General features: G+C 38.0%; 1 protein-coding gene across 5 annotated transcripts in view; it reads right to left on the bottom strand.

Annotated features, from left to right (window-relative positions):
* SOX5 (SRY-box transcription factor 5) overlaps nt 1-25,946 on the bottom strand; it is a 1,186,854-nt gene that overhangs the window by 255,011 nt on the left and 905,897 nt on the right. For all 5 annotated transcript variants that reach the window (XM_075551990.1, XM_075551991.1, XM_075551992.1 and 2 more), the window contains one exon: nt 526-612. In XM_075551990.1, the coding sequence (XP_075408105.1) occupies nt 526-612 (87 nt within the window). The remainder of the gene's footprint in view (nt 1-525; nt 613-25,946) is intronic.

Below are 25,946 nucleotides of genomic sequence, written 5' to 3'. Positions count from 1 at the left end.
AAAATAAAACAAATATCCAGTATCTTCTGACATCCAAGTAGATGTTTTCTTTTAGTTGTATCAAAGTGTCGACTCAAATGAGACCAAACGAAAGCAGCGGGACCCTGTGAGTGACAACAACTTTTGGTTACTCCTTCTCACCCTCATTTGGAGGGCCCACTGTGGGGGAGGTCCCCGGGTCCTGTCACGATGCAGACCGCATGGAATTACCCGGCGGCGTGCAGTGTGTAACCTCGCCCAAGGCACGTCCTTTCGTCTAGACGAAACCATTTAAACAGCAGAAGGCACGGCGCAGGCTAAAGTATATTAGAGATGCAGCGGGCTACTCTGTCAAGACTACATAACACGGATCCTGAGTGGGGAGAGAGGCAAGAGCTCTGATCCCACTGCCGTTTTCAAGCTGCTAAGAGGAAGCACTAGAGAGAAAATGCCCGAGCCCCGAGGGCGGGAGGAGGACCTTACCCCCATGGATTCTAAATACCACATCCATGTGGTTAGTTTGCCTCCAAGAGTCACACACAGTACCTTTTATTTCGCCAAAGTTCCCTGATCCCATGGCGAGAAGCTTGTCTTTCCAGTCCTTCGAGAGCAGCTTTTCGATACTGGGGTTTTCTAAGTAAAGAAGAGAGGACAAAAATAATGTTAGCAAATCAACATGACTATGTTTACAATAGAGCTCATTAAAAGTCTATCTGCTAAAAATAAGGCCATCCCTATCTGGGCCCCAGTCCATAATGACTTCATCAACAAACTGATAAGAGGCAAAAAAAATGTGCTTTATCACCTGCTGTTTCAAAATCATTAGCTTTTTCCTCTTGCGGAACAAAGCCGTACTAATTCTTTATGACAATGGGTACATATAAACCTGCAGTTCATTGATTTTCAATTTGGTGAACAAATTCCTCTTATAATGGATGCCTGTCAATTTCAGGGTCTTAGTCTGGAGTCAAAAAATAATTATGTTGGTAAAATGCAGAGAAGGAAAAAAAAGCAAAGAATTAGCTCTTAAATCGGCTACATGTAATTATGTCCCTCTGTGTGTTTACAATTACATCCACTTTATAATATGTGTTTAACATTGTGTGGTAGTAAGCACACAAGCACGCTGTGGAAAGATTTGCCAGTGCCATGAACAAGTTTTAAAAAAAAGTTGATATAAAGGAAGCTTTAAAAGATTGTGAAATTTAGAGATGTAGGTAATGCCTACAATGGAAACCTATTATTTGTTTATTTCAGATTTACATCACACTCCTTAACAAATGCCCTATGTTGGCAAGGGACACACACGTTTTTAAAGAGCGAGGTTGTGGTTTAGACGGATATTTATATCTATAAATCACATGCTTTTTGACCTCTCCCTCTGTGTTGCATTTTAATGTATAAGCAAATATAAATGCTAATAAAACTCCCAAACATTCAACACAGTTCCAAACAATGTAATTGTACATTCTTGTCAGCACTTAGATGGGTACACAATTACAATGGCTTTCAGTCCCACGATTAGTCCTGCATTCAGAGAGAAAATGGAGTGTACTGAAAGATAAGTGTCCCAGTATGTGCCATGCACACAACAATGCCCATACTTATTATCTAGATCTAAGACATACACTGCCATTCTCCACAGTGGTGTTTATGCGTATTTGTGTTTGTTCAGGCGTTTGTTTACCCCCTACTAGGAGCATAAAGGGAGTACATGGTAATTTATCAAAGGGACCGTCTGGCCTAGACACCACAAGATTATTAGAAACTGGTTAATTTTCCCCACAGCAAAAGGCATTTTAAGGAGCCCACATCATTGTCTTCGGATAACGCCATCTACTTTTTTTCCAGGGTCCCATCGTAACAGCTGGAAGGTGGCAGCATCACAAAGCCTGGGTGGAGTTTCCAACAAAGCTGAGGTGCAATTTCCCTTGGAAAACTGCAAGAGCAGAGTGCACTTCTCTCTCAGATGTCAAACGTTTGTGGGAACTCAAACAATTACAAGCCTTGAATGACTACTGACTCACAAGGTCTCTATGTATTGGTGACAATAGAGAGCCACCTACCACAACTACTACTATGTGCAGATTTACCTATGAAGCATGTGAAATGCTGTCTTCCTTTGTGGAATGACACAGTCTGTCTTCACACTTCAGAGGTGAAAGCCTACTAGAAACTTCTGTCATTTCTTCAAATATTCATATTTTTCTATGACACAGTTTTGAAAATAAAGGCAATTCTTTGAGCAATAAGTCATTCAATCTTATTGTAATCAATATTCTTAGTGTAATTCTTATTTCAAACCAGTCTGTTCACCGAGGCTTTAAAAATAAGTTTGAAATCCTACTCTGAGAATCCCCAACGTCTCAACATTCCCAGAAAATTTTTTGAAACCTTATCAGAGTAGGTGAAATAAACCCTACTGTTTCTTTTTTTCCAACACTCCACAAAATTCTTGAGTAGCATGCAAACAGGGCCCAGCCAATATGGTATTTGCAATAGAGCACTGTCAGTCATTAAAAGCTAACAAACCTTTGCAAAGCAGGAATGCAGCGATAGAAATCCATTGTGCACTAACAATAGGCCCCTGAACCTCCCAGCCCTGAAAGCAGACCATTTTACTTTTAAGGCTATATGGTCTGCAAGTCCATGACAAAGCGTTTCCCCTGCAGCTAGACAAAATATTCACTGCAGCGTGCTCATAAAGAAACACAAGACTTCTGTGTGAGTTGCAGAGTTAAAGAAACAGCCGCCAGATTTCTGAAACCTGTAGAACATTCTTGGCCTCTTTATTACTAGCATAAAGATCTAAGCCTCAAATACAAAGTCACTTCTTTCAAGTACCTGACTTTTAATGTACACAACCCCCTAAAGATCCCCACCCCCCAAAACAGAGAATAACTTCTTTAAGACCAAGTTATTTGGAAAATGTATAATCAGAAGCATGTCTAACTCAGGATTGTGATGTCTACGGGCAAATAAAGATACTAATACTTGCAATTTAGATAAGGCAGATACTTTGCATTTAGACCCACTAAGCATTTATTGAGCAGCCTCAGTGACAGAAACCATGCTGACTGCTTTTAACGGGGTTCTTTTATTTAACTATAGCAAACAGCTGAAAACTTCTGTAAGATTATTAGCTATGTTCTTATTTATATTCTTAAAAAGAAACACTAAAAATCAGAAGCACAAAGAAAGACAGGGCTGAGGGGATGTTTCCCAAACTACAATAGGCAGAGTTGAAGTATGAATCCAGTTGTTTCTTCCTACCAATTCCTAATGTTCCTGTGGATGGTGAAATGAAGGACAGGGTACTATTTTCAGGGCTAAGTGCTGAGCGGTATACCTGGTCACTATGCATGGCATCGCAAACTCTTACAATACTCTCTGGCATATTGGAATAATATCCTTCCTGAAGTCCTTGCGTCGTGCAAATGGTTAGCTAGCTCTGCAACTAAGTGAAAGGTTGGAGGTTTGAATCCTTACAGAGCTGTCACAAAAGAAAGGCCTGGTGATTTGCTTGGCGAACAATTAGCCATTAAAAGTGCTGTGGGGCTCAGTTGGTCTCTAAAACAAATGGACTTGTGAGCCAGAATTGACTAGATGGCAAACGTTTTTGATTGGGTTTTTTGTTTGTTTGTTTTTAATGTAGACTTAGTCAGCTTAAGTAACTGAGGTGTAGGGGAAAATACTGACTTTTTGCTCAATAGAGCTAAATTCAGGATCTTCGTGGTATAGTGGGCTATGCCCTGGGCTGCTAACGACAAGGTCAGCAGTTTGAAGCCACCAGTGGGCCCACATGAGAAATGAGTTTCTCTCCTCCCATACAGAGTTCCAGCCTCAGAAATCCAGAGGATCAAGTCCACCCTGTTCTGCAGGGTTGTTATGAGTCAGAATCCACTTGTTAACAGTGAATTTTGTTTTTGTTTTTTGAGAGCTAAGTTCACCTATTGGGTCCTAAAAACATTTTCCTTTATTTCATTTGCAATAAATCCTGTATGCAGGAAAAACCATAGCTATTATTCCATTGTTAGAGAAAAAAGTTGAAAGTTGACCCCTGCTTCTGAGAGTACCTCTATTTTTAAAGACTTTTAAAGATTCCACTAAGATTTGCTTCTTCTGAAGCGTAGCTCATCTAAGAATTGGCACATCAGTATAACCATCAAAAAGGAAAGCGGAGATTCATACATTCAGCAAGTGTGAAGGATAACAGTAAAGCCGTTGGACGCAGTCAGTGGGGTTAGCAGCAGTAGATTCCAGCTCAAAATGGCACAGGGGTTCCATTTGGGCCTATTGTTGATGCCGCTGTTTCAATGATACTAATAATCATTGTTGTTACTTGCATAGATTTCAATTTACAGAATGCTTCTTAGATGCAACAATTTTGCCTTTGTGTATAGTACTATCACATTCATTTTTCTGATAAGGAAACTAGAGTTCTAAAGGCACCTGGCCTAATAGTACCAAGCCAGAAAATTGAACAGATTGAATTAAGACCAGGTTTTCTTAGTTCAAGGACCTGGTGTACTCAGGTCAAAGGCAAATGTCTATAGCTTGTAAAAGAGACAAAAACAAATGGTAAGAAGTAAAATATAAGATCAATTAGAGTGAAATAAAAGAAAGTCTTCATTAACCATTGCATTAAGACAAAATTTACTGGATTAATTTTGTCTCTTTCTTCCATAAGGAACATTTTGGTATATTTGCTTGCTTTTCCCTTCTCACCCTTGCCTCTTTTACTCACATATGCTTCTTCACATCAATGCCTGTGGCAATCTCCACCAGTGAATAGACCCCCCAACTGTGCCCGCCATTGTTACAGCAGCATCCTGCCTCTTTAGGGCCTGTTCATGCCCTATAACTCTCATCCTTTTTCCCTTCAGTGCCAAACCCTCTTAAGACTTACTCCCTCATCTGGAACAATGAGACCTAGAGACTCATGCCAACATATTGTAATTCTCCAACAAGCTGCCAGTGCCAAGAATTAAACCACATTCGCTCCAGTGCAGTAGCTTTACACACAAGCTCAGGTTTTTGCTTTGTGTTTATGCAGCCCCCCCTCCCGCCCCGCCCCTGTTAATCTCCCTGGAACTGCTGTAGCTGAGCCCTGTGAAAAACTGAACAAGCAAAAAATACATTTGTATGATATTTGACTTTTTAAACAAAGTTCCAGGAGTTAGATCGTACCAAATGTACTACTGTTTATACTTTAATTATGTTGCTTAAACTAAGCTCTGTTATCCCTGACATGTGATAGGCTACACATTTAGGAATGTGAGTAACCTGTGGGAAGAAACAATAGTATGTCTAAACGTCTAAATACACCAATACCTCCTTTTAAGTCAAAAAGTAAAAGCACATGTACACTGTTCATATCATAACATGAGAATTTTAGGGGTGAAAAGAATCACTCTATGATGATCATCTGTCATTATATGCTTATCATTTAGATAAGCATTTCAGAATTTACTAAAACATGTAAGAAACATAAGTGGCTTGGTTAGAGAAAACAAGTATTCTATTTTCATGTAAATTAAACAAATCGGGCTGTCTTTCTTTTTATAAGACAGATCTTTTCATGTGCTAATCTTTCAGTAAGTGATGGAGTATATAGTACTCTATAACATCTGCTCAAGGATAATCATGTTCAGAGAATATGGTTTTGCTCAATATCATTTGGGTGAAACTGGTCTACACCAAACTCTTACTTTAACAGACTGAAAAGCTATTAAGTAAGACAGGCTAATAATTTGCCTAAAATCACACAATTAATCAATTGATAAGTCCAACTAACTCCTATATGAGTGCTCTCTTCAATATATGAAGGGACTCCAAAAATGTCGTGAAAAAAATCAAATTAGGTGTTAATGGAGTTTTTCCATAAAGTTTTTGAAGCTCTCTCTGACTTCATAGCACTCTAAATTCTTTTATTAAACTCTCAAGCTGTTTAAAAGTGAAACTGTGGTGCTGTTTTGTTCCCCTGAATGAGCTTTAGTTAATAATTGTATGACTTTTATTGTCTATGACCAGTGGTTAGGATTAGGTATTGCTAACTCAATGTCCTCCCTTTAGATTCTTCCATCTGGCAGAGCCACAAAACTGATGGCAAATTTGTACATGTGACCAAGTACTCTTTCCTCCAAAAATTGAAATACAATTCAATTGTTGCTTTTAAACTATTCTATAACCGATAACCTGGTTATCTCATTGTGTGGGGGAGATAAGAGGAACTCTAGAATCATGGGTCATGTTCATGATCCCTGCATGTCTAAACATTATTTGAGACAGTTATTAAACAAGGCAATACAAAAATATAAAAACGCTTGTATACTTGGAAAAGGTGTTCGTGCATAGAAGGCCAGAAGTCCCTGAAATAGTCCCATTAGACAAGTACTACAGCTAATCTGTTACTGAAAAACATCAAGTTCTTCTAAGAAATGCTCAAAAAACAACACACACACATACATCTGAAATTCTGAAGCATTAGGATTTAAATAAGCCCTGTTTTATATGCAATTATCCTGATGTGAATTAAGCTCTTGAAATACCTTACATCTAGTACTGCCAAAAGACTTCAAATACTTGTTTCCAATTGAAAGCTAATAAGAGCATGTTAACTAAAAAAAACAGACAATTTCAACCTAATGATTCAAAAGCTCAAATATTTAATTTGGAATCAGTTTGAGGAATGTGTAATTAGTGTGAGGTTTACTCACCATCACCTCCATCCCACCTCCCTATTTTGAGCAAGATGCAATTATGAACACACCTGACGAGCTCTACTCAATCATATACCACATTCTATAAGAATGCTTTTTTCATCAGATGGTTACCTACTCCATAATCAATATCAGTACTACACATCAATAGTCCTCAGTTTACTTCTCCCTGCATAGTTATGCATTTTCTATATAGATTTCTCCATTATCTGATTGACTTAATTGATGAGTCCTGGAGTGGTCATTTCACCAACTTCCGCACTCACAAAGTAAGTGCGTTTTCTCACATAGGCTACATCTATTTTTTTTGTTCTTGTTTCAAAAGATATAATAAAAAGAACCTAACTAATCTAAGAGCAGCACTTCAAAAAATAATTGCAAAAAATTATTATTGAAGTACCAAATCTCTCTTGTATTTTGTCATTAAGTATACATAATCATTTAATGTCATATATTAAACTGACTCCATCACCTACTAGTTATAAGACATTTGGCAAATTAACTTCAGTTTACTCATTTATAGGTGGGGATAGTAATTCTGCTTGTGCCTGCTGTGAATATTAAATCAGATAAGTTACATAAGGCTCTTGAAATAGTACCAAACACAGTAATATTTAAGAAATCTTAGCTAACATTACAAGAACAGCTCACTATATAAAAATCCAAAAGGACGAATTTAAAAAAATCAACATATATTTATAATCAGTATATCCATCAATATATTGATATATAAATGTCTTATATATATAAAAATGTAAAATAACTTTACCTATACATATTTTATGATAATAACCCACACCTTGGTATTGAATACCTACTCTTCCTTTTTTTTTTTTTTTGGTTGATTCATGACAACAAAGGTGATATGGCCCTTAGACCAAGTCCCTTAGACAACCCTCAAATCCTGGAACTGAATCCACCCCTGGAGATCACTTGTCGGCTAAACAATGAAATGACCTATAAAGTGAACAGTGACACCTGTGGGGAACATAATTCTCAGAACAATCAACTGGGGGAGACCAACAGGGCAGCATCCCCACCCTCCCCCCCACCAAACAAACAAAGCTCAGCAGGCAGGAGGAGGAAGGAAGGACAGATGAATGAAATGGAAAATCCAGAGACTAAGCAGGAAGAGGGTTGTTACATTGAGGGGATTGTAGCTAACGTGAGGAAATAGAACATGTGTGCACTGTTGAGTGGACAATGAATCTGCTCTGTAAACTTTCACACACACCATCATAAACTAGAATTGGAAAGAAAAAAAGATGAGGGGAAAAGGACAGTGGTAGGATGAGGAACAGGGATGGCGGAGCTTTCGTTTTGGTAATTCATAAAGCGTCCCCACACAGCACCTATCTTCATTTGCTTTCCCATCCCAGCCCTCCACACTTGGCTCTGAAACTTTCCGAAGATGCCATTAGGCCGTCAACAATGGCTAAAGCTTTTAAGCCACAGCTGCTGACAAGTGGAAGGGAACAGCAAACAGCCTCACCAGGCTCTCTTCCTAGAGTCACTCAAGCAGCTGGGACAGTCACTATTTTTCTTTATGAGTGCTGTAGCCCTGTCCTCAATCATAGCTTGCTCACCCCCACCCCCATAACAGCAGAATTATTTTACCTTTTAATAAAGAGAGCAGCACTCCTGCGTAAAGCTCTTTGGGTAAAGTGCACAGCTAATGAATATTGTCCATTTGGATCCGAATAATTTATGATGTCAGCAAAGGGTGGGTGGGGAAATGTGAATCAAATTCTAATCATTAATTTTAATGTGAGGAGTTAGAGAGTAGGAGGAAGCAAATACATCACCAGGAAAAAGGGGGAAAATAGATAAGTAAAAGCAACTTGTAAGGAAGAATATGGAAAAGAAAGATGTTGATGTCACAGGCATAAAAGCAACTTACAAGTGATAAAATAGTTCCTACAAATATGTTTGTAATTACTTTTACTGTTTCATGCATCGTGTGACAAAATTTATAAGAGAATGGTTGTACTAAGTGTTGGAGTTCGTGCATTTTTGTTCCAAATAATGTCTTTCTCCATGTTGTCTATGTTATACAGAAAATGAAAGAAAAACAGACGAGAAAGCATAAAAAGTAATTTATGGCATAAGGTATATGAGATTAAAGCATACTTAAAATCAAGTCTTCATTTCACAAGACACATTCATCTACAAACTGAGAAGAACCTTAAGAGAGTTTAATCATATCACAATTCAATGAAGATGAGCATATATAAAGTACGTTATATATGTCTACAGAGATATTTCAGAGAATAATGATCTAAATGTGTATTTGTATTATAAATAAAGTAATAATTACCTACTCTGACGAGTATATTCATAAAACATGCCCTTAGCTATTTGGACCACAATGAAAACAAAATTTAATGGTTCAATTTGGAGGGGGCGGTAAATTGTTAAAGTGGTTGGTCTAGAAGGTAGAGAAAGCGTGGAAAGAAACAACTTAACATACATTAAGAATTTGAATCCTTAAGAAATATGACAGAATGTTTTCCCACTGGAAGTGAGAATTAAAGCGCATACAGCCTGATGCTAAAGCACTGCACATCCTGAATCTCCTCTCTCACAACATATGTGAACACAAGTCGCAATCTCAGTTTCCCAGATGCCTGGAAAGATACAGACAATAGAAACTGACACGATTCATATGATAAATCGGAGAGTGTGATGTGCAGGTAGTTGGACAGTGAAGCTGAAAAGCTAGTTATCAATCAAATTACATTGTATGTGCTAATACACAACATCAGATATACAAATTAAGACAAACATCCTCTGATTTGCTTCCAATCCTATATCAAATTTTGCACATAGTCCTCAACCAAAGAAGTCCATCTGTCTTAACAACTTGTTACATTTGGTCTTTCAATAACCTTTCATGGTTTTGGATTATATCGTGTTTTGGAGTACTTTTAGATGAGGAAATACAATAGTTTTATCTGTAAAACAGCATTTTAATTTCCCAAGTTTATATACAATCTCAACAACAATGAGGGCTGTAGATGTTTATTAGCCAAACAGGCTGTGACTCCAAAATATGCAAAACAAAAATAATATGTAAACATGAAAGCTTCTCCCTAAAAGGTATTTTTATCCAAGGAGAAACCAATGAAAGATAATTTTCAAAACGGAAACCAAGTATAAAAAGAAATACATCTTGGTGTTAAAAGCAGCGGTATAAAATTGCGAATGAGCAGTCTATTTGTGTGTGTATTTCATTTCTGTGTTTAAAAGGTATAAAACTGTCATCTTTGTCTTTAATGGCATAATGTACAATTAGAACCAGCAAACTGCTTAAAACTGTGTCAGTCATATAAAGATACAGTCATTTTCTTCATTTCACTCAATTTAAACACACACTTCAGAAGGTGTCACTCATTTACCTGACACTTATTTGTTAAGCCTTGCTAAGGCACTGTGAAGCTAGCGCTGGGGTTTAAAAAGTTGGCTGCTAATGAAAGGTCATCAGTTCCAACCCCGGACTCCCTCTGTGGGGGAAAGATATAGCTGTGTGCATCTGTAAACATATCATAGTCTTGGAATTCCTATGAGGTAGTTCTCCTCTGTCTGATAGAATCTCTGCAAGTCAAAATTCACTTGAAGGCAACAGGCTTGTGTTCTCAGCGACGGTTCTGTGATGGATCCAAGACAAATCCTCTGTGAAGAAACAAACTCCTCCACTTGTGCGGAAGACACCCGGGCCAACAGGGACTAGACTTTAAAAAGTGGAGTTATAGCATTATAGTGTCACTAAACCATTGTTTCACTTACTGAAGGAAGACTGGGGAAAATAATCTGCCCTTAAATTATTAAGCTAAATGGCTCATGAATAAATGTGCGGATACCGTCATCCAAAATATACGATTATAGTGTTTTTATAATTTAAGAATTATAAAGTAGTTCTTATGTTATCAATTGAATCTGCTATAAAAAAAATCCCAGTAGGGAGTAATTTCCAAAAACATTGCCATATTCTCATCCTGCCCATAATTAGAAAAATAATATTAATTAAATCTCAAAAATAATGTAAATATAAGTAAAACCCATGCACAAGGGGGCTTCAGAAGACTGTCCAATATTCCCCCTTTCCACAACTTTGTGAAGTCCCTCGGACATGAACATGATCAGCACTGTGTGAATTCAACACTCACCAGGTAGTAGGTGGCTCTTCTAGGCATGTGGCATATCATCAAAAACAAATCACAAATGATTATCATCTAAAACTCATTGTCCTAGGGAACTGCAATGTGCAAGTGATACAACTTGTGTACTTGTTTAATGCAAACAAGACTATTGATTACAGAGTGCAATCTTCAGTATAGAGTACACCTCCATTAGATCAACAAGCACCACTACCAATACTCATGGGTGCACGATTCAAGAAACCAAAGACTACACTGCATTGGACAACTGATGTGAACTACCTCTCTGAAGTCTTTCAAAAGCAAAGATGTCGTTTTGAAGACTGAGGTTCGTTTGATTCAAGCCATGTACCTGATATACGTACATGAAATCTGAGCAATGAATAAGGCCAATGAAGAAATGATGCATTTGAATTGTGGTGTTGGAGAAGAATGTTGAGTAAGTCTTGGACTGCAAGGAGAAAGACCAAATGTGTGTTGGAAGAAGTATAGTCAGAATGCTCCTTAGATCTGTGGATGGTGAGACGTCAACTCGTGGACTTTGGACTTGTGGTCAGGATGGACCAGACCATGGAGAAGGGCGTCAGGAAAGAAAAGGACCCTCAATGAATGGCCTGATCAGGGGCTCACCATCACAACAAACGTGGTCAGTGCAGGGCTTTCTTCTGGTGTACATAAGGGCTCCCTAGCAATTGGAACCAACCGGGCTGCATCTAAGAAGCAGTACAGGGAGGGCCACCTAAAGAGCTACAGAAATGTGCACTTTTCCAAGGCTCAAGGGAACGTTTGATGAGTAAATACTCTTTCAGATGATTAAAAAACATGGATAAAGCATTCTATTAAGTTTGAAAATCTGAAGTGGAAACAGTTCAATTTAAAATACACAAAGAAGTATCATCTATTAAACTCTCCTTAGAAAGGAGATAGCATTTTGCACCACAAGAGGATTTCAGTTATACTGAAACATTAGCAACTAAAATATCAATATCTCTTACAAACTTTTTCTATATTACAACTTCAGGAAATATTGCATTCCTAGGAAATATAGGGAAATCAAGGGGCAACAGTCGCCTTAAAACATAATAGTGAGCCCTCAGAAACTAATATATATTTTTATCTATTTTAAAGGAAAAGGAAAAAAATTACCGAAGGGTTGAAACTAAAAATGTTGTTTAAAAGTCTCAATGAGGGATAATGAATCAAATAATCACTTATTAGGAGCCTATACCTATAGACAGATGTAGAGATACACACAATTTTCTACATATACAAGATGTATATGTGGATATAAAGAGTGGCAGATAAAAGGAAATTCTGAGAATCAGATAAATGATTGGGACATTTTTTACTGAATGGTTGAAAATTGTGGTACAGGGTTGGCTTAGGGAAAGCTTGGTAGACTAATGTGATAAGGGATTTGATTTTTAAGGATGAATAGAACAACATCCTCATTTTTAAAATTCCCTGGGTAAATCCTTTAAGGGCAAGACAATGAATCACGTCATCCTGGGGAGTATGGAATGGTGGTAGCATTAGTCACTCTGGAATGGATTCTGTCTCATGGCCCCTTCATTTGTGCAGAGTAGAACCACTCCATATAGTTTTTAAGGAGGCCTTTCAGATGCAGACTACTAGGTCTGTTCAAACCACCAACTCTGTGGTTAGTAGTTGAATGCTTAACCATTTATACTACCCAGAGAGGCCAAGTAATATAGTAGGAAATAAAATACACAATGAAGGCCACGAATATAAAAAGCATGGATTTGCACAGCACATCAACATTTTCATATCCTGCCTCAAATATAATAAATGAGAGGAAATAAACATTTGAAAGGGAAATTAAATATTACCATTTGGGGTTGGGTGAGGAGGAAAGGGAGAGAGCATTCTTGAAATAGTCTCTTTTTTTTACCCCCTCTGGTGTTCAGCTTTGAAAAAATAAGTATTAAGCAATTTCTTTTATAGGTAGTATATGGAAGATAGGCAATTGGATACAATCAAGACCTCTCAGAATAAATAAATATATATATATATATATATATATATATATATATATATATATATATGAACCCAAAACACAGCCATCAAATTGATTCCACCACTTAGCGACCCTATTGGATAGGGTAGAATTGCCCATGTGGGTATCAGAGCTGGAAAGCCATCTATCTCCCATGGAGGGGCTGTTGGTTTCAAACTGTTGGCCTAGGGATTAGCAAGCAGTCCAACACATAGCCTCGACGTCACCAGTGCTCCTATATATTTTAATAATACATTTCTAGGAATTGTTAAGCTACATTACCTCTCTTTGGAAATGCATGGGGAAAAGGGTGAGGAGTGGGGGCAGCTGAATGGGATGCAACCATTACATGTATCTGACGATTGCCCAGTGATTCACAGTGTGAAGAACAGCACTCTCAGAGGGGGTAGTGGTGGGGTGAGGGCTTGTGTGAAATGTCCTTGGAATTTCAGTGAAATAAAATGAAATACCCACAACTAAAAAAAAAAACCCAAGCAAGAGATCAGTATTACATCCCAGAAGGATGGATGAACCAGTAAAATGAAAGACCACCCAATTTTTCTGACCTCGGGGTCAGAGGGCAACCTTTTACAAACTTGGAATGGTCTTTTGAAAAGGCACAAAGGTCTGTTTTCCACATGTCAGAAATTCAAAGATGTTCACACCTCTGGGAATTTTCTCTGAGGGAAATGAAAACTCCCAGAAACCTGCTATATCAACAACTCACAGTACATTTAAGCACGACAGAATCTCTGCTATGATAGGAGGTGGTTCACAAAACCTGCACACTGGAATGAATGAATACCAAAGACGATTCCAGGAAGACTGTACTGTGCTCAACTACTTGGAAAAATCATCTAGAACACAACAAATTGATACAGACGTTACATCTGAGGCAGTCTTACAAGTGAGCGTTCCCATAGTAGGGTTCTTCAATTAAAAGTAGAAGCATTTCAAATATATGAAGGCAATTTATTTAGGTGCTCAAATTTTGTTAAGCCAGTTTGCAGAAAGTTCATGATTCAATGTAAGGAATACAGTAAGAGAAGCATGTAAGTAATTTCACTAAATTGGTAATCTTCAAAATTGATCATTATTATAAGATAAGGACCACTATTAAAAGGAGAATTATTCAATTAGCATATATTATGTTTGGAAGATTAAATAAACAAATAACCCAAGTGGCCTATTTCTAAGACAGGAAAAACATTATTGCTTCATGAAAGTTGTTCAGGAACAAGAGAGAAATAAATTTCTTGCTTTCTTAATGAAGGGAGTAGCATGTTTAGTAAAAAAAAAATTTCCAAATGTATAAATTACATTAAAGTTGATATATAATTTGTAGATGTAAAAAACCCAGTAATTTATTTATCTCCCTCTTCTTCTCAGGATATTGTTCATCATCTAGCTCAGCACCCTCAGAAATTATCCAGTGGCAAAGCCAAGTCCCAAAGCTTGCGAAGAGTGCTATCTACCAGCCTGAGCTGTTATAAAAACGATAAGCCAACATCTTATTTAAAAAAGGACTTGATTAGGATTTAATGGAAACACTTATTTTCATATATCTTTCAGCCCTTTCATTGTTGTGACACATAAAGGGCCTAAAAAAAATAATGGTCTGTGTAACTTCACAGCATGGCAGGAACACAACATGTGGGGAAGAGAAGAGCATTCCACACGTTCTGAATCCCAGAGAGGCAGTTCTCTATGAGGCTTCCACCAAATCCCGTAAGCCCACCAGCCAGTCTCTGCTGTCCATTAAATTAATGAGGCATCTCAAGCATCCACTCTTCACCGGCAACCCTAGGCTCTGCAGTGGGGACACCTACAATTTACTAAATTACAAACAGTGACCCGAGGAAGACATCTGTTTGCTATACACAATATTGCATTATGAAAACGAGAAAAAATATTTGGGAGATTAAGATGATAAGATAGACATTGGATTGTTATTTCCCTGGGGTTAATAGGGGTCGGCCCACAACTCTGTGATCTTCTCTTTGCCAACTCAAGTTCCTATTTTCCCATCAGGAAGTAAGGACTCCACAGGTCAATGTTATGAAATATAATACTTATGAGCAATCCAATACTAAGAGGTCTCTAATATGCCATGACACTCACTACCCCCACGCAATACTTTCATTAAGTCTCAAATACATTATACTGGATTATAATAAAAAAATTAATATATTATACCACCTTCTTACTAATGCTCATAACACTTGGCTCCCAGGGATGTACTTCTAATGAGGTGACTGGGTGTATTTTCCATTAAAGGCCTCTGTTGGAGTTTCTGTAGTGCTTTTTCTCATATATTTCAAGTGAAAGGCGCTCTCTATTTTTATGTTTGCCCCACGATACTCAGTCTCTTTTCAATGATTAATTTTCTATTCAAAAACAACTTGCTTTCCCCCGTTGTCCCGTCAGGGTTTCAAACAACCTTTTTCTCTTCCTCCTTTGTCTATTGCAGCAAGGTGCCTCCTCCCTCCATCCAGACCCCCACTTTCTAGTCCTCAAATTATTTTTAGTGACACATAGTCAAACCACCTAAGAGCCCCCCACCTCCCAACCTGTCCCCTGCAGGAACCTACCCAATGAATAAAAACAAAGCCCTGAATTATCCAGGCTATCACTGGGCCAAGAAGTGATATAGCAATTTATATGATATGACTTCAGCAGTCTCCTGATTGAATTGGAACCCTGCATTAAATCAAACACTGTGTGTCCTATGCAATTTTATACACGTGAGTCGTATGAGGCAGAATGAGAGAAAGGACTGGGGATGGAAAAAAGAGCACAAAAACTCAAAAGGAAATTTTTCCCCCACGCAGAATGCATCTTCCTTTCTTCTGAAGCACACTCTTTACTTTGTCCTAGCACTTGTATACATTTTGCGACTCTCTCTGAACGGGTATTTCTCGGCATGCTTAAACAACGGAAATCACGGACACATAATTGATTGCAGCTGGGAACTGTCACCGTATCAGTAAGTAGCACCCAAACGGCAAATACTACAAGCCTGTTAAAGATTCTTTCATGAATTGGTCACTGTAAGAAGACTGGGCATTCTTTATACCATAAACTCAAATCAAAATCTAAACTGATTTATTTCTCAAATTTTTATGAGACTAGAAATAGTAAGTGGTTAGCCTGTTGGCCTCTCTCCAGGAGGTTTGGGCAGCAAAGGTGGGGTGCTTGTTTCATGAAGTTAAATACATAACAGGCTTATAAACACACTATACCTTTCACTCATAGGGGAGGGATTCTGAGAGAGGGGCCTTCTCAGAACAAGAATTTTCATAAGGGAAAGGAGGAGGAGTAAATGTCTTGTGAAAAACCCCATGTCTATGAAGCAAATTAAACTATAAGCTTCTCCATACATATCATATTCTAATCCAAGACTACCGAGCTTCAATTGCTATCTAGAAGCAAGCTCTTATACCACGCTCTCAGTTTTCATTACTCAGATTTTCCCAAAAGGGGGGGGGGGCGAAAGAAAAAAAAGAAAGAAAGGAAAACTAAGAACACCACACTAACTTACTAAGAGAAAAGCTACAGTAAGTCCCTCTTCCTATTTTCTTATATTTGTGTAGCTGTTAGACATTTTGCAATGGAGGGGAGTACCAGCCAGCCTTTCACAACAAAAGACCCACTGTCACTGAGCCAGTCCCAGACATGGTGGAAACCAGCCCACAGGAAAAGGCCTGGCTCCAGCGTTGGGCCCCGGCTGAGTACAGTCAGTATATTCACTCAAATTGGCAACAGGTCTCAGTGTTCCTGGCTTTGAGCTGTGAACAAGGGTCGGGATTGAATAACCAATTATACAACCGCTGACTGAGTTTATCCAAGGTTTGCAAACTGCTATAATAGCCCAGTATCCAACCAACTGTTTTATGCTTTTCCAGATATAGTGTCATATCTCCCCTTGTGTTCCATTTACATGCCCCTTTATTACATCCATCCATTCAAGAGGTTAATACAGTGTCACACTCAATGCCTAAATGCTGCCTTCCGGGAGCTCTCTGCCGGGCGTTTCATATAGACACCTTGCTCCGTCTTTCACTTTCGCTCTGCAAGTTAAACCAAGTTTCTGTCAAGACTTCAGAACAGTGGTTGAAAGAACAGTAGCCAAGTACCAAAGTTTCAAAAATACTCCTTAAACTAATAAGCTGTTTCACCCACCTTGGTGGGGTAAAAATGTGAAATTTTCTATATTTGGCAGTTCAGACGAGCACCCTAAGTTCGAGTTTCTCATGCAAAATAATACAAATGTGTGCCTTCTCTCTGCCAAAATGGATTCTGTCCCCCAAGTTCAAGAAGACGTGAAGCCTCTCCTTTCCTGTTTGCATGCTTATACTTTATATTAGGTTGTTGTGATGGAATAAAAAAAGGACAAAGAATAAATGGAATTTCAAGCAGTTTCCTTAAATATTTATTCATCTGAAATTCCCGAATGGGTAACACTCAATTCAATAAATGGTAAAAAGGGGAGGATGGACCAAAATTTTAAACATGATTGTGAAAAACTTGGCAATTTTTGTTTATTTCAATACCTAGCTCTTTGGGCTTTTATTTTTATTTCATATTGACAGGTGTTTTACACATTATCTTCTTTCCTCCATTGCATCAACTTATCTTTAAAATTAAAGACATAGATTCCTTCTCAGAATCTAAATGACATGCAAAGGAGTATTTTAAACACTCACTGGCACTTAATAATAAATACAAGAATAATTAATTTCACACAAAATTATTTATCTCTTTAAATATTTTGAGATATATTGCTTATCTATAGCTAAAATAAGAGACAGAAGTTACCACACAAGGGACGATGAAAACACTCAATATACATTTATATAAAATTGGTAATCGTTAAGCAATAGCAATAGCAGTGAAGAATAACTGAGGGATTAAATGGCATTAGCTGTGCTTTACATACATTTATTATTTAATTTCTGCAAAAATGTTGACCTATATTTATTAACAGCAGATATCTTATGGTTGGATTCTTTTGACATCTAATAAAATTACTTGAACTCCTTGCCTCAGTTTCTTCACTAGTGATATTAGTATACTTATCCATTGCTCCACAGAGCCCAGCTAATATTACTATGCTTATATTTAATATATCTCCCCTCTTGGGTTCCTGCAGCCATTAATTAAGCTTCCTTAAGTAAAGTTTCTGAATACATTATGATTTGTAGGTGTTTGTCTCATTATAATCGTCACCCTCCTCCTCATCATTATGATCTTTATAAGAAAAAATATCCAGTGAGTAGAATCATTCTTAATAATATTTTTTGTAATGAAAATAAGTCTTTACACATATTTTTAAATGTATGGACGGTCTTAATAATAAAAAGATCACAGTAACATCCGTTTTCACTTACTAAGCTCTGCTTAGCTATTTTCAAAGTCAATGTAGAAAAAAAGACTACTCTGGGAAAGAGGTATCACCTCATTTTTGCAACTCAAGCTTAAAATAAATTCCCAACACTCTGAATTAGATCAGGGAATTTAAAAATCGTGATTTAACTATAGCTAAAATTATCAATCATGACCATTTTGAAATACATCTTTTCTCAGTCATTGACAATCTCTTTATATGACATTTTGAGATTTGGAAAATAGAAGAAAAAATCGACCACGCAACTATTTTCTACATTAATGGCAATCATCTGGTGGTAAATGATTCCAAGGTCCACACAGGAGTCGTGCTGACATTGATGGTTAAAGTTGTCTGTCCCCAGGGTTGGGTTACCATCCTCGGTGGTTTGGGAATTTATGTAACGATGTGCTTGTCCTCCATTGTATGGTTGGCTGCAGTCAGCTTCCATTTTTGCAAAAACACTTGGTCTTGGGAGTTGGTTATGTTAATAAGTGTGGAGCAAGCTTGCGTCTCTATGGAAGCATAAACATTTCTTATCTGTTGACGTGACTCTCATTTTGTTCATTAAATACGCTGGTGGTGCGCACAGAAGAAAGAGAATGTATTAGAAAGCAAAACTATATACTGTCACTCGAGGATTTTTCTAAAAGTTGGTTTTACATATTTGCCAGTAACAGAGATCCAGTGATGTCACCAACTTTGAAAACCCCAAACTAAACGAATGGCCACTGAGTCTATTCCAACCCTTCTGTAGGGAAGAATAGAAGTGTCCCATGAGGATTCCAAGGTTGTAAATTCCTACAGGTGTAGATGACCCATCTTTTTCTTCTCATGGAAGGGTTGGTAGGGACAAGCCACTGACCTTCTGGCTCGCAGCCAAGCCCTCAGCCACTGGGAGACCAATGATTCTTTACCAACCTGGGAAGCAGATTCAGATAACTGATTTCAATGGTACGTGTAATGAAGCTGGCATCTGCGGGGACTTGGGTAAATCAATGCTATTAGTTTATTAAAGGTCTGGAAGTAGAGTCAGGACAACATTGAAGTCATTCAGAAGTAGGTTTGAATTTTGGTGTTGTTCTTTACTGGAAGCAATCTTAGGCAATTCAACAGTCTCAGACTACCCTTATCAAATGTGAAATTAGACGGGATACGGTTTTGCTTCATGAGCTTGCTCCCAGTGGTGCAGTGGTTATATGTTGGGCTGCTAACTGCCACGTCAGCAGTTTGAAACCACAAGTCACTTCTTGAGATAAAGAGAAAAGAAAGTGGCTTTCTACTCCTGTGAAGAGTTACAGCCTCAGAAACTCACAGGGGCAGCTGAACTCTTTCCTTCAGGCTTGCTATGAGTTGGAATCAACTCAATGGCAAGGAGCTTGGAGTTAGTTTCTTGTGTTACATTGAGGGAAATAGGTAAAATAAGATGCATAACTATAAAATAACATTTACTTTCTATCAGATTCTGCATCTATAATGGTCACAAAAAAACATAATTATAAGACCAAAGAGAGAACTTTGTAATCCTGAAGCACTTAAACAAATGCTCTAATATCATAAATATTGCCCGTTCCGAAGGCATACTCAGTATTGCTCCCTCCTCCCTACTTAACTTATAATAATAATCAAATCATTAATATTTATTGGCTGTTTACTATGTACCAGGCAGAGTGCTGCAATTTATGTAATTACCTAATTTAATTCTCAAAACAACCTTAAGAGGTAAGTACTATTATTATCATGCATTTTACAGAGAAAATTAAAGCTTAAAAAGGTTATCATTAACCAAGAACACACACCTAATGAATAAAAAAAGTCAGAATTCAAATCCATGCCTGCTGAAATCCGAAGGCTACTCTCTTAACCAGTAATGACACTGACTCACCAAGCCTACTAACAAAATTTAGAAAAAAATATATAAAAAAATATTGAGTGCATATAATAAAATAGCAATCTGCACTCTAGTTGTTGATTTCTGGGTTCTCATGAGTATGGCTGATTACTTGGGTTTAGAATAACATCTTTGGGTCCCTGACAAGGTCTCTCAAAAAGGCTTTCAAAGTCCTATAAAATTGGGCTTATGTTTATTTCTCCAGGGTTATATTGTACTATTCTTTCCAGCATGCATCAGACCCTCTGGCCATCTTTAGACTTCTCAAAGCGTACATTTTATCTGCACGTCTGTGTGTTTCCAATAGCTGGTCACTCTGTTGAGGATCTCTCTTCTCCCTAGCCTCCCGTGGCTGGCTCCTCATCTTAATCTAACCACACTCGTACGTCACCTTTTTCAGAGGGCCTTTCTTAGAATAGAGCCCTGCTACCATGTCCAGTTTTTTCTATCAAATTTCTCTTGTTCATTTACAGCACTTATCATAAGTGGAAATAATTTTATTTGTTAATTTATTTTATGTTGCTTCACGATTATGTAAACTTTAGGAGATATGGGAGCTAGCTGTCTTGTTCAATATGGTATGTCGATTTCCTAAACTGGAGCCTGGCATATATCAGATACTCAACAAATATCTATTAAATAAATGAGTAAATGAATGACGAAATAGGATAAATGTTCTTCTAGACCCTAAGGTGACCTCTTTGCCTGAATGCTGTTCAAGATTATTTAAAATTTCAAGGTCATCCCCAAGGTGTAAGAAGGTCATTTTTGGCACTACTCAGAAAAAGAACATGACATTATTAGTTTTATTATCAAATTAATTTATCTCCCATACTTGCTATAAAATAAAAAAGAGTTATGCTGTGTTTAAGGAAGGTTAGCTTACTGTCTCAAATTAAATAGATTTTAGAGAAAGTAATCAGAATAGCTTAAATTATGGTGAACTAAAAGTTCTATAGCTGTTTTGTTTTCAATACAAAGATACTGAATTCCTATTTTTCCTAAATTGGAATAACCTCAGGGTTTTTTCAGGGTGCATCAATTTTAGCAGAAATGTAATAAGTACCATAACATCTGACCATCTCCAAAAATCTAAATACGCATAGACACGCCCAAATTCTTATTATACTGACATTTCACATATTTTCCCCCAAAAGATACATAAAACTAACATTTATTTGTGTATCACCCCCCCAAAAAAATCCCTCTCAGATCTTTACTCTAGAATCACATGACAATCATTTTTAACTTAATTTGAATTCAACTCCACTGAGTTTACAAATTAAGAAAAAGGTGAGCAACATCAAGTTTGAATATGACCGATGATGAGTGCATAGAGTTAAGTTGTATTGAGTTGTATTGAGTTAACGCATAACACATGAGACTGATGTTCCCTTAGCCCATCTTGGTTCCTGCATGCCTCTCCCAGAGTGAGCCTCTCTCTGTGCCAAGAGCAGGTTCAGTGGTTAAAGACACCCAAGCTTCATACAATCTGAAACATATGCCCAAAATTTCATTTGAGCATAAACTTCAGACACAGCAACATCCCTCGAAGGACTGGCCAAGTGGCAATATGAGACACTATGCTGACACACATTCCTAAGGTGTTTCTAAATTGATTGACTGTAAAATTGAAATCTAGTTCAAATGTGACTCCATGATATTAGCAAATATACATCTTTTTAATATTGGCTCTCTTTTAGTATAGAGATGCACAAAAATATTGTTCTATTTGCTTTCATTTTCTAAAAAATAGACATAGTATCTAAACTTTAATTGGAAGTGGGTGTAAACAAATCCAGGGACAAGGGAACAACAAGTGATCTAAAATTGATGGCGAGGAGGGCGTAAGATGCTAGGTAGGGCTTGATCAAGGGCAATGTGACCAAGAGGAATTACTGAAACCCCAATGAAGGCTGAACATGATAGAGGGACAAGAGGAAAGTAAAAGGAAACAGAGGAAAGAAGTAGAGGGCAAAGGGCATGTATAGAGGTCTAAATGAAGGCATGTACATATATGAATAAATTTATATATAACGATAGGAAAATAGATCTATGTACACATATTTATATATTAAGTATCAAGGTAGCAAATAGACAATGGACCTCTACTAAAGCACTCCCTCAATGCAAAAACACTAATAACCTGGCATTCTGTTATGCTCGCCTTCCTGACACGATCGCTGAGGACAAAATGGATGCATAGCAAATGTGGTGGATAAACTTGATGGTGCCCAGCTATCAAAAGATATAGCATCTGGGGTCTTAAAGGGTTGAAGACAAACAAGCAGCCATTTAGCTGAGAAGCAACAAAGTCCACATCGAACAAGTACACCAGCTTGTGTGATTACGAGGTGTCAATAGGATCAGGTATCAGGCATCAACGACCCAGAACAAATATCCTATCAATGTGAATGAGGAGGAGGGGCTGCAGAGTGGAGACCCAAAGCCCAACTGTAGACTATTGGACATCCCCTTATAGAAGGGTCACAAGGAAGAGATAAGCCAGTCAGGATGCAGTGTAGCACCAATGAAATATATAGCTATCCTCTAGTTCTTTAATGCTTCCTCCCTCCCACTATCATGACCCCAATTCTACCTTACAAATCCAGCTACACCAGAGCATGTACATGGGTACAGATAAGAGCCAGAAACACAGGGAATCCAGGAGAGATAAATCCCCCAGGATCAATAATGAGAGCAGCGATACCAGGAAGGTAAGGGTAAGGTGGGGAACCAATCACAATAATCTACATATAACCCTGGGGGACAACAGAAAAGTGGGTGTAGGGAGATATTGGTCAGTGTAAGACATGAAAAAATAATGATTCATAAATTATCAGCGGTTTATGAGGAAGGGATGGTGGGGGAGGGAGGGGAAAATGGGGAGCTGATAGCAAGGGCTCAAGTAGAAAGAGATATTTTGAAAGTGATGATAAAAACAAATGTATAAATGTTCTTGAAACAATGGGTGCATGTATGTATTTTGATAAGAGCTGTATAAAATGATTCTTTAAAAATTCTTAAAACCAACGAGTTAGAGAAGTGATAATAAACTAGGTAATGACTATTTATTATCTGCACTATATGTGTCAGCTGCTATGCAATGCACTCTGCCCCTACTCCACTTAGTGACTGCCTCGTTAGACATTTTACTTGAAAGCCAGGCGTGAAAACGGCTGTCTATGTTACATGGTGGTAAGGAACGCTGAGGCAAGAGGAGGCGTGGATAGTAATGTTGGCTGTGATTGTGAAGGCTGCATATCAACTTGGCTAAATAGTGCTTCGCAGTGATTTCTTAGCTGTGTGATTGTATGCCACATATACTCGTGTATAAGCTGAGGTTTTTTTTCAGCACATTTTTAAGGCAGTTTTTGTGGTAAAATTAGGTGTCTCGGCTGATATTCAGGTCAGTTTATACTCAAGTATACACTGAGTAACTTAGCACTTATAAGGAAATACGTGGTCATCTTCCATTTTGTGACCTGATGTGATGTGATCATCCTCCATTTACACGTGACACTTATCTACTCAGAACACCCTTCTTTTGGGAACCCAATCACGTGGTTAGGTAAGGAATGTGTGCAGTTACAAAGATCAAAAGCATACTCCTGACTTTAACACACTTATAAGTAAGTGTATTTTTTCTAATTACCACTAAAGAATAATTACCATTGCACTAGGAGGCTATGAAACAGCCGAGGAAAGGAGGAAATAGAGAGTACAGGAACGTCTACAGAGGAAAGCAAGGTTACCTAACTTGAAAGTTAAATGGTGTTTCCCGTATGAATGAAGATGATCTTACAATCTTGAACTGAGGAATCAATGTGCACAAAAGTCTGGAAACTTAACAACAAGGACATTGGATATTTCTAAGGCATAGAATTGCTGTCATAAATGAAAAAGGTTAAAGTTGTTAAATAAATATGTACAGATGTAAATACTATACTAGAAAACAGCAAGATGATTAATGAATTTAAGTAAGGCATTGACATGCTAAGATTGGTGAATTCTTCTTTTTGAGTAGGGAAGTTTGGGTGTCTCAAAATCAATGGCAGTACCTCTGTAGTGATCTTTTAATGGAAGTCTGCTTTTTCAGTATTATAGAGACAGAAATGTGTATCTTCTAGAGGGAGCGGCAAAATTCAAGACCAAAACTCATCTATATAAGTCTATAAAACCAGAAGGTACAGAAGTAGTGTCTGAAACTGAAATACTGAAATAGTTGTTAGGTGACTTAAAAAACTCTAACTCATGTTGTTCAGTGCCATCCCGTTTTTTCAGGAGCATACATGACCCTGTGCATAACAGAACTGAACACTGTCTGGTCCTGTATCATCCTCACAATTGTTCTTATATTTGAAGCCCATTGTTGGAGCCGTTATGTCAATCAATCTTGTTGAGAGACTTCCTCTTTTTTTCTGCCCCGCTACTTAATCAAGCATGATGTCCTTCTCCAGGGATTGGTCTCTCCTGAAAACATGCCCAAAGTATGTGAAACAAAGTCTCACCATCCTTGTCTTGAAGGAGTACTTTGGCTGTTTTTCTTCAAACACAGATTTGTTTGGTCTTTTGGCAGTCTGTGGTACTTCCAATATTCTTTGCCAGCACCATAATTCAAGTACATAGATTCTTGTTCCATCTCTCTTATTTAGTGTCCAACTTTCACATGTGTATGAGGCGAGAGAAAATGGTATGGCTAGCGTTAGGTCCACCTGAAGCCTCAAGAGAGCAGTCTTGCTTTTCCACACTTTGAAGTGGTCTTGTGCGGCACATCGACTAAATGCATTATGTTAGTTGATCACTGGACTGCCGCTTCCATGGGTATTGATAATGGACCCATGCAAGACAAAATCCTGGACAATTGAAATCTTTAATCCACTGGGCCAGTTGTGAGGATGCTGGTCTTCTTAACATTGACTCATACTTCATAGTGAAGAGCACAATCCCTGATCTTCATCATCAAGTGTTGAAGTGCTCCTCATTTTCAGCAAGTAAGGCCGTGTCTCTGAAGAGCTCAGGTTTGTAATATGGCTTCCTCTGATCCGTATGCCTCATTCTTCTTCATAAAACACAGCTTCTCTGATCATTTGCTCTGCATACAGATTGACTAGTCCGGGGAGAGGATACAGCACTGATGCACACTTTTCTGGATTTTAAACCATGCTGTATCCCTCCCTCTGTTCAAACAACTGCCTCTTGATGCATGGACACGTTCCGCAGGCACACACCTCGGTGGTTTGGAATCCCCATTCTTCTCCAGGTTATCCATAATTTTTCATGATCCAGACAGTCAAATGAATTTGCGTAGTCCATAAAGCACAAGCAAACATCTTGTTGCTATTTTCTGCTTTCAGATCCATTTGCCATTTGACGTCAGCACTGAGGTGTCTTGCTCCGTGTCCTCCTCTGAAACCGGCCTACACGTCTGGCAGCTATGCACTACGGTCACATTGGTTGGGTGATTTTCAACAAAATTGCCTTTCATGTGATATCGATGATATTGTTCTATATTTTGAGCATTCTGTTGGGTCAGCCTTCTTGGGAATGGGTGCAAATATGGATCTCTTCCTGCCAGTTGGCCATGTAGCTGGCTTTCACATTTCCTGGCACAGACAAGTGAGCGATTCATCACCTTGTTGAAACATTTCATTTGATATCCCATCAGTTCTCCAAGTCTTGTTTTGGGCTAAGTTTGTTTGGACTTACAGTGTAGTTTGGACTTCCTCTTTCAGTACCACTGATATGTTGTTTTCTGAAATGCTGAATGTCAACTCCTTCTTTTTAGTACAGG

Source organism: Tenrec ecaudatus, chromosome 6 (genome assembly GCF_050624435.1).
Source record: "Tenrec ecaudatus isolate mTenEca1 chromosome 6, mTenEca1.hap1, whole genome shotgun sequence".
NCBI classification, from domain to species: Eukaryota; Metazoa; Chordata; class Mammalia; order Afrosoricida; family Tenrecidae; genus Tenrec; species Tenrec ecaudatus.
Note: the sequence above shows the minus strand (reverse complement) of the source record. Positions and strands in the feature narration are given on the sequence as shown.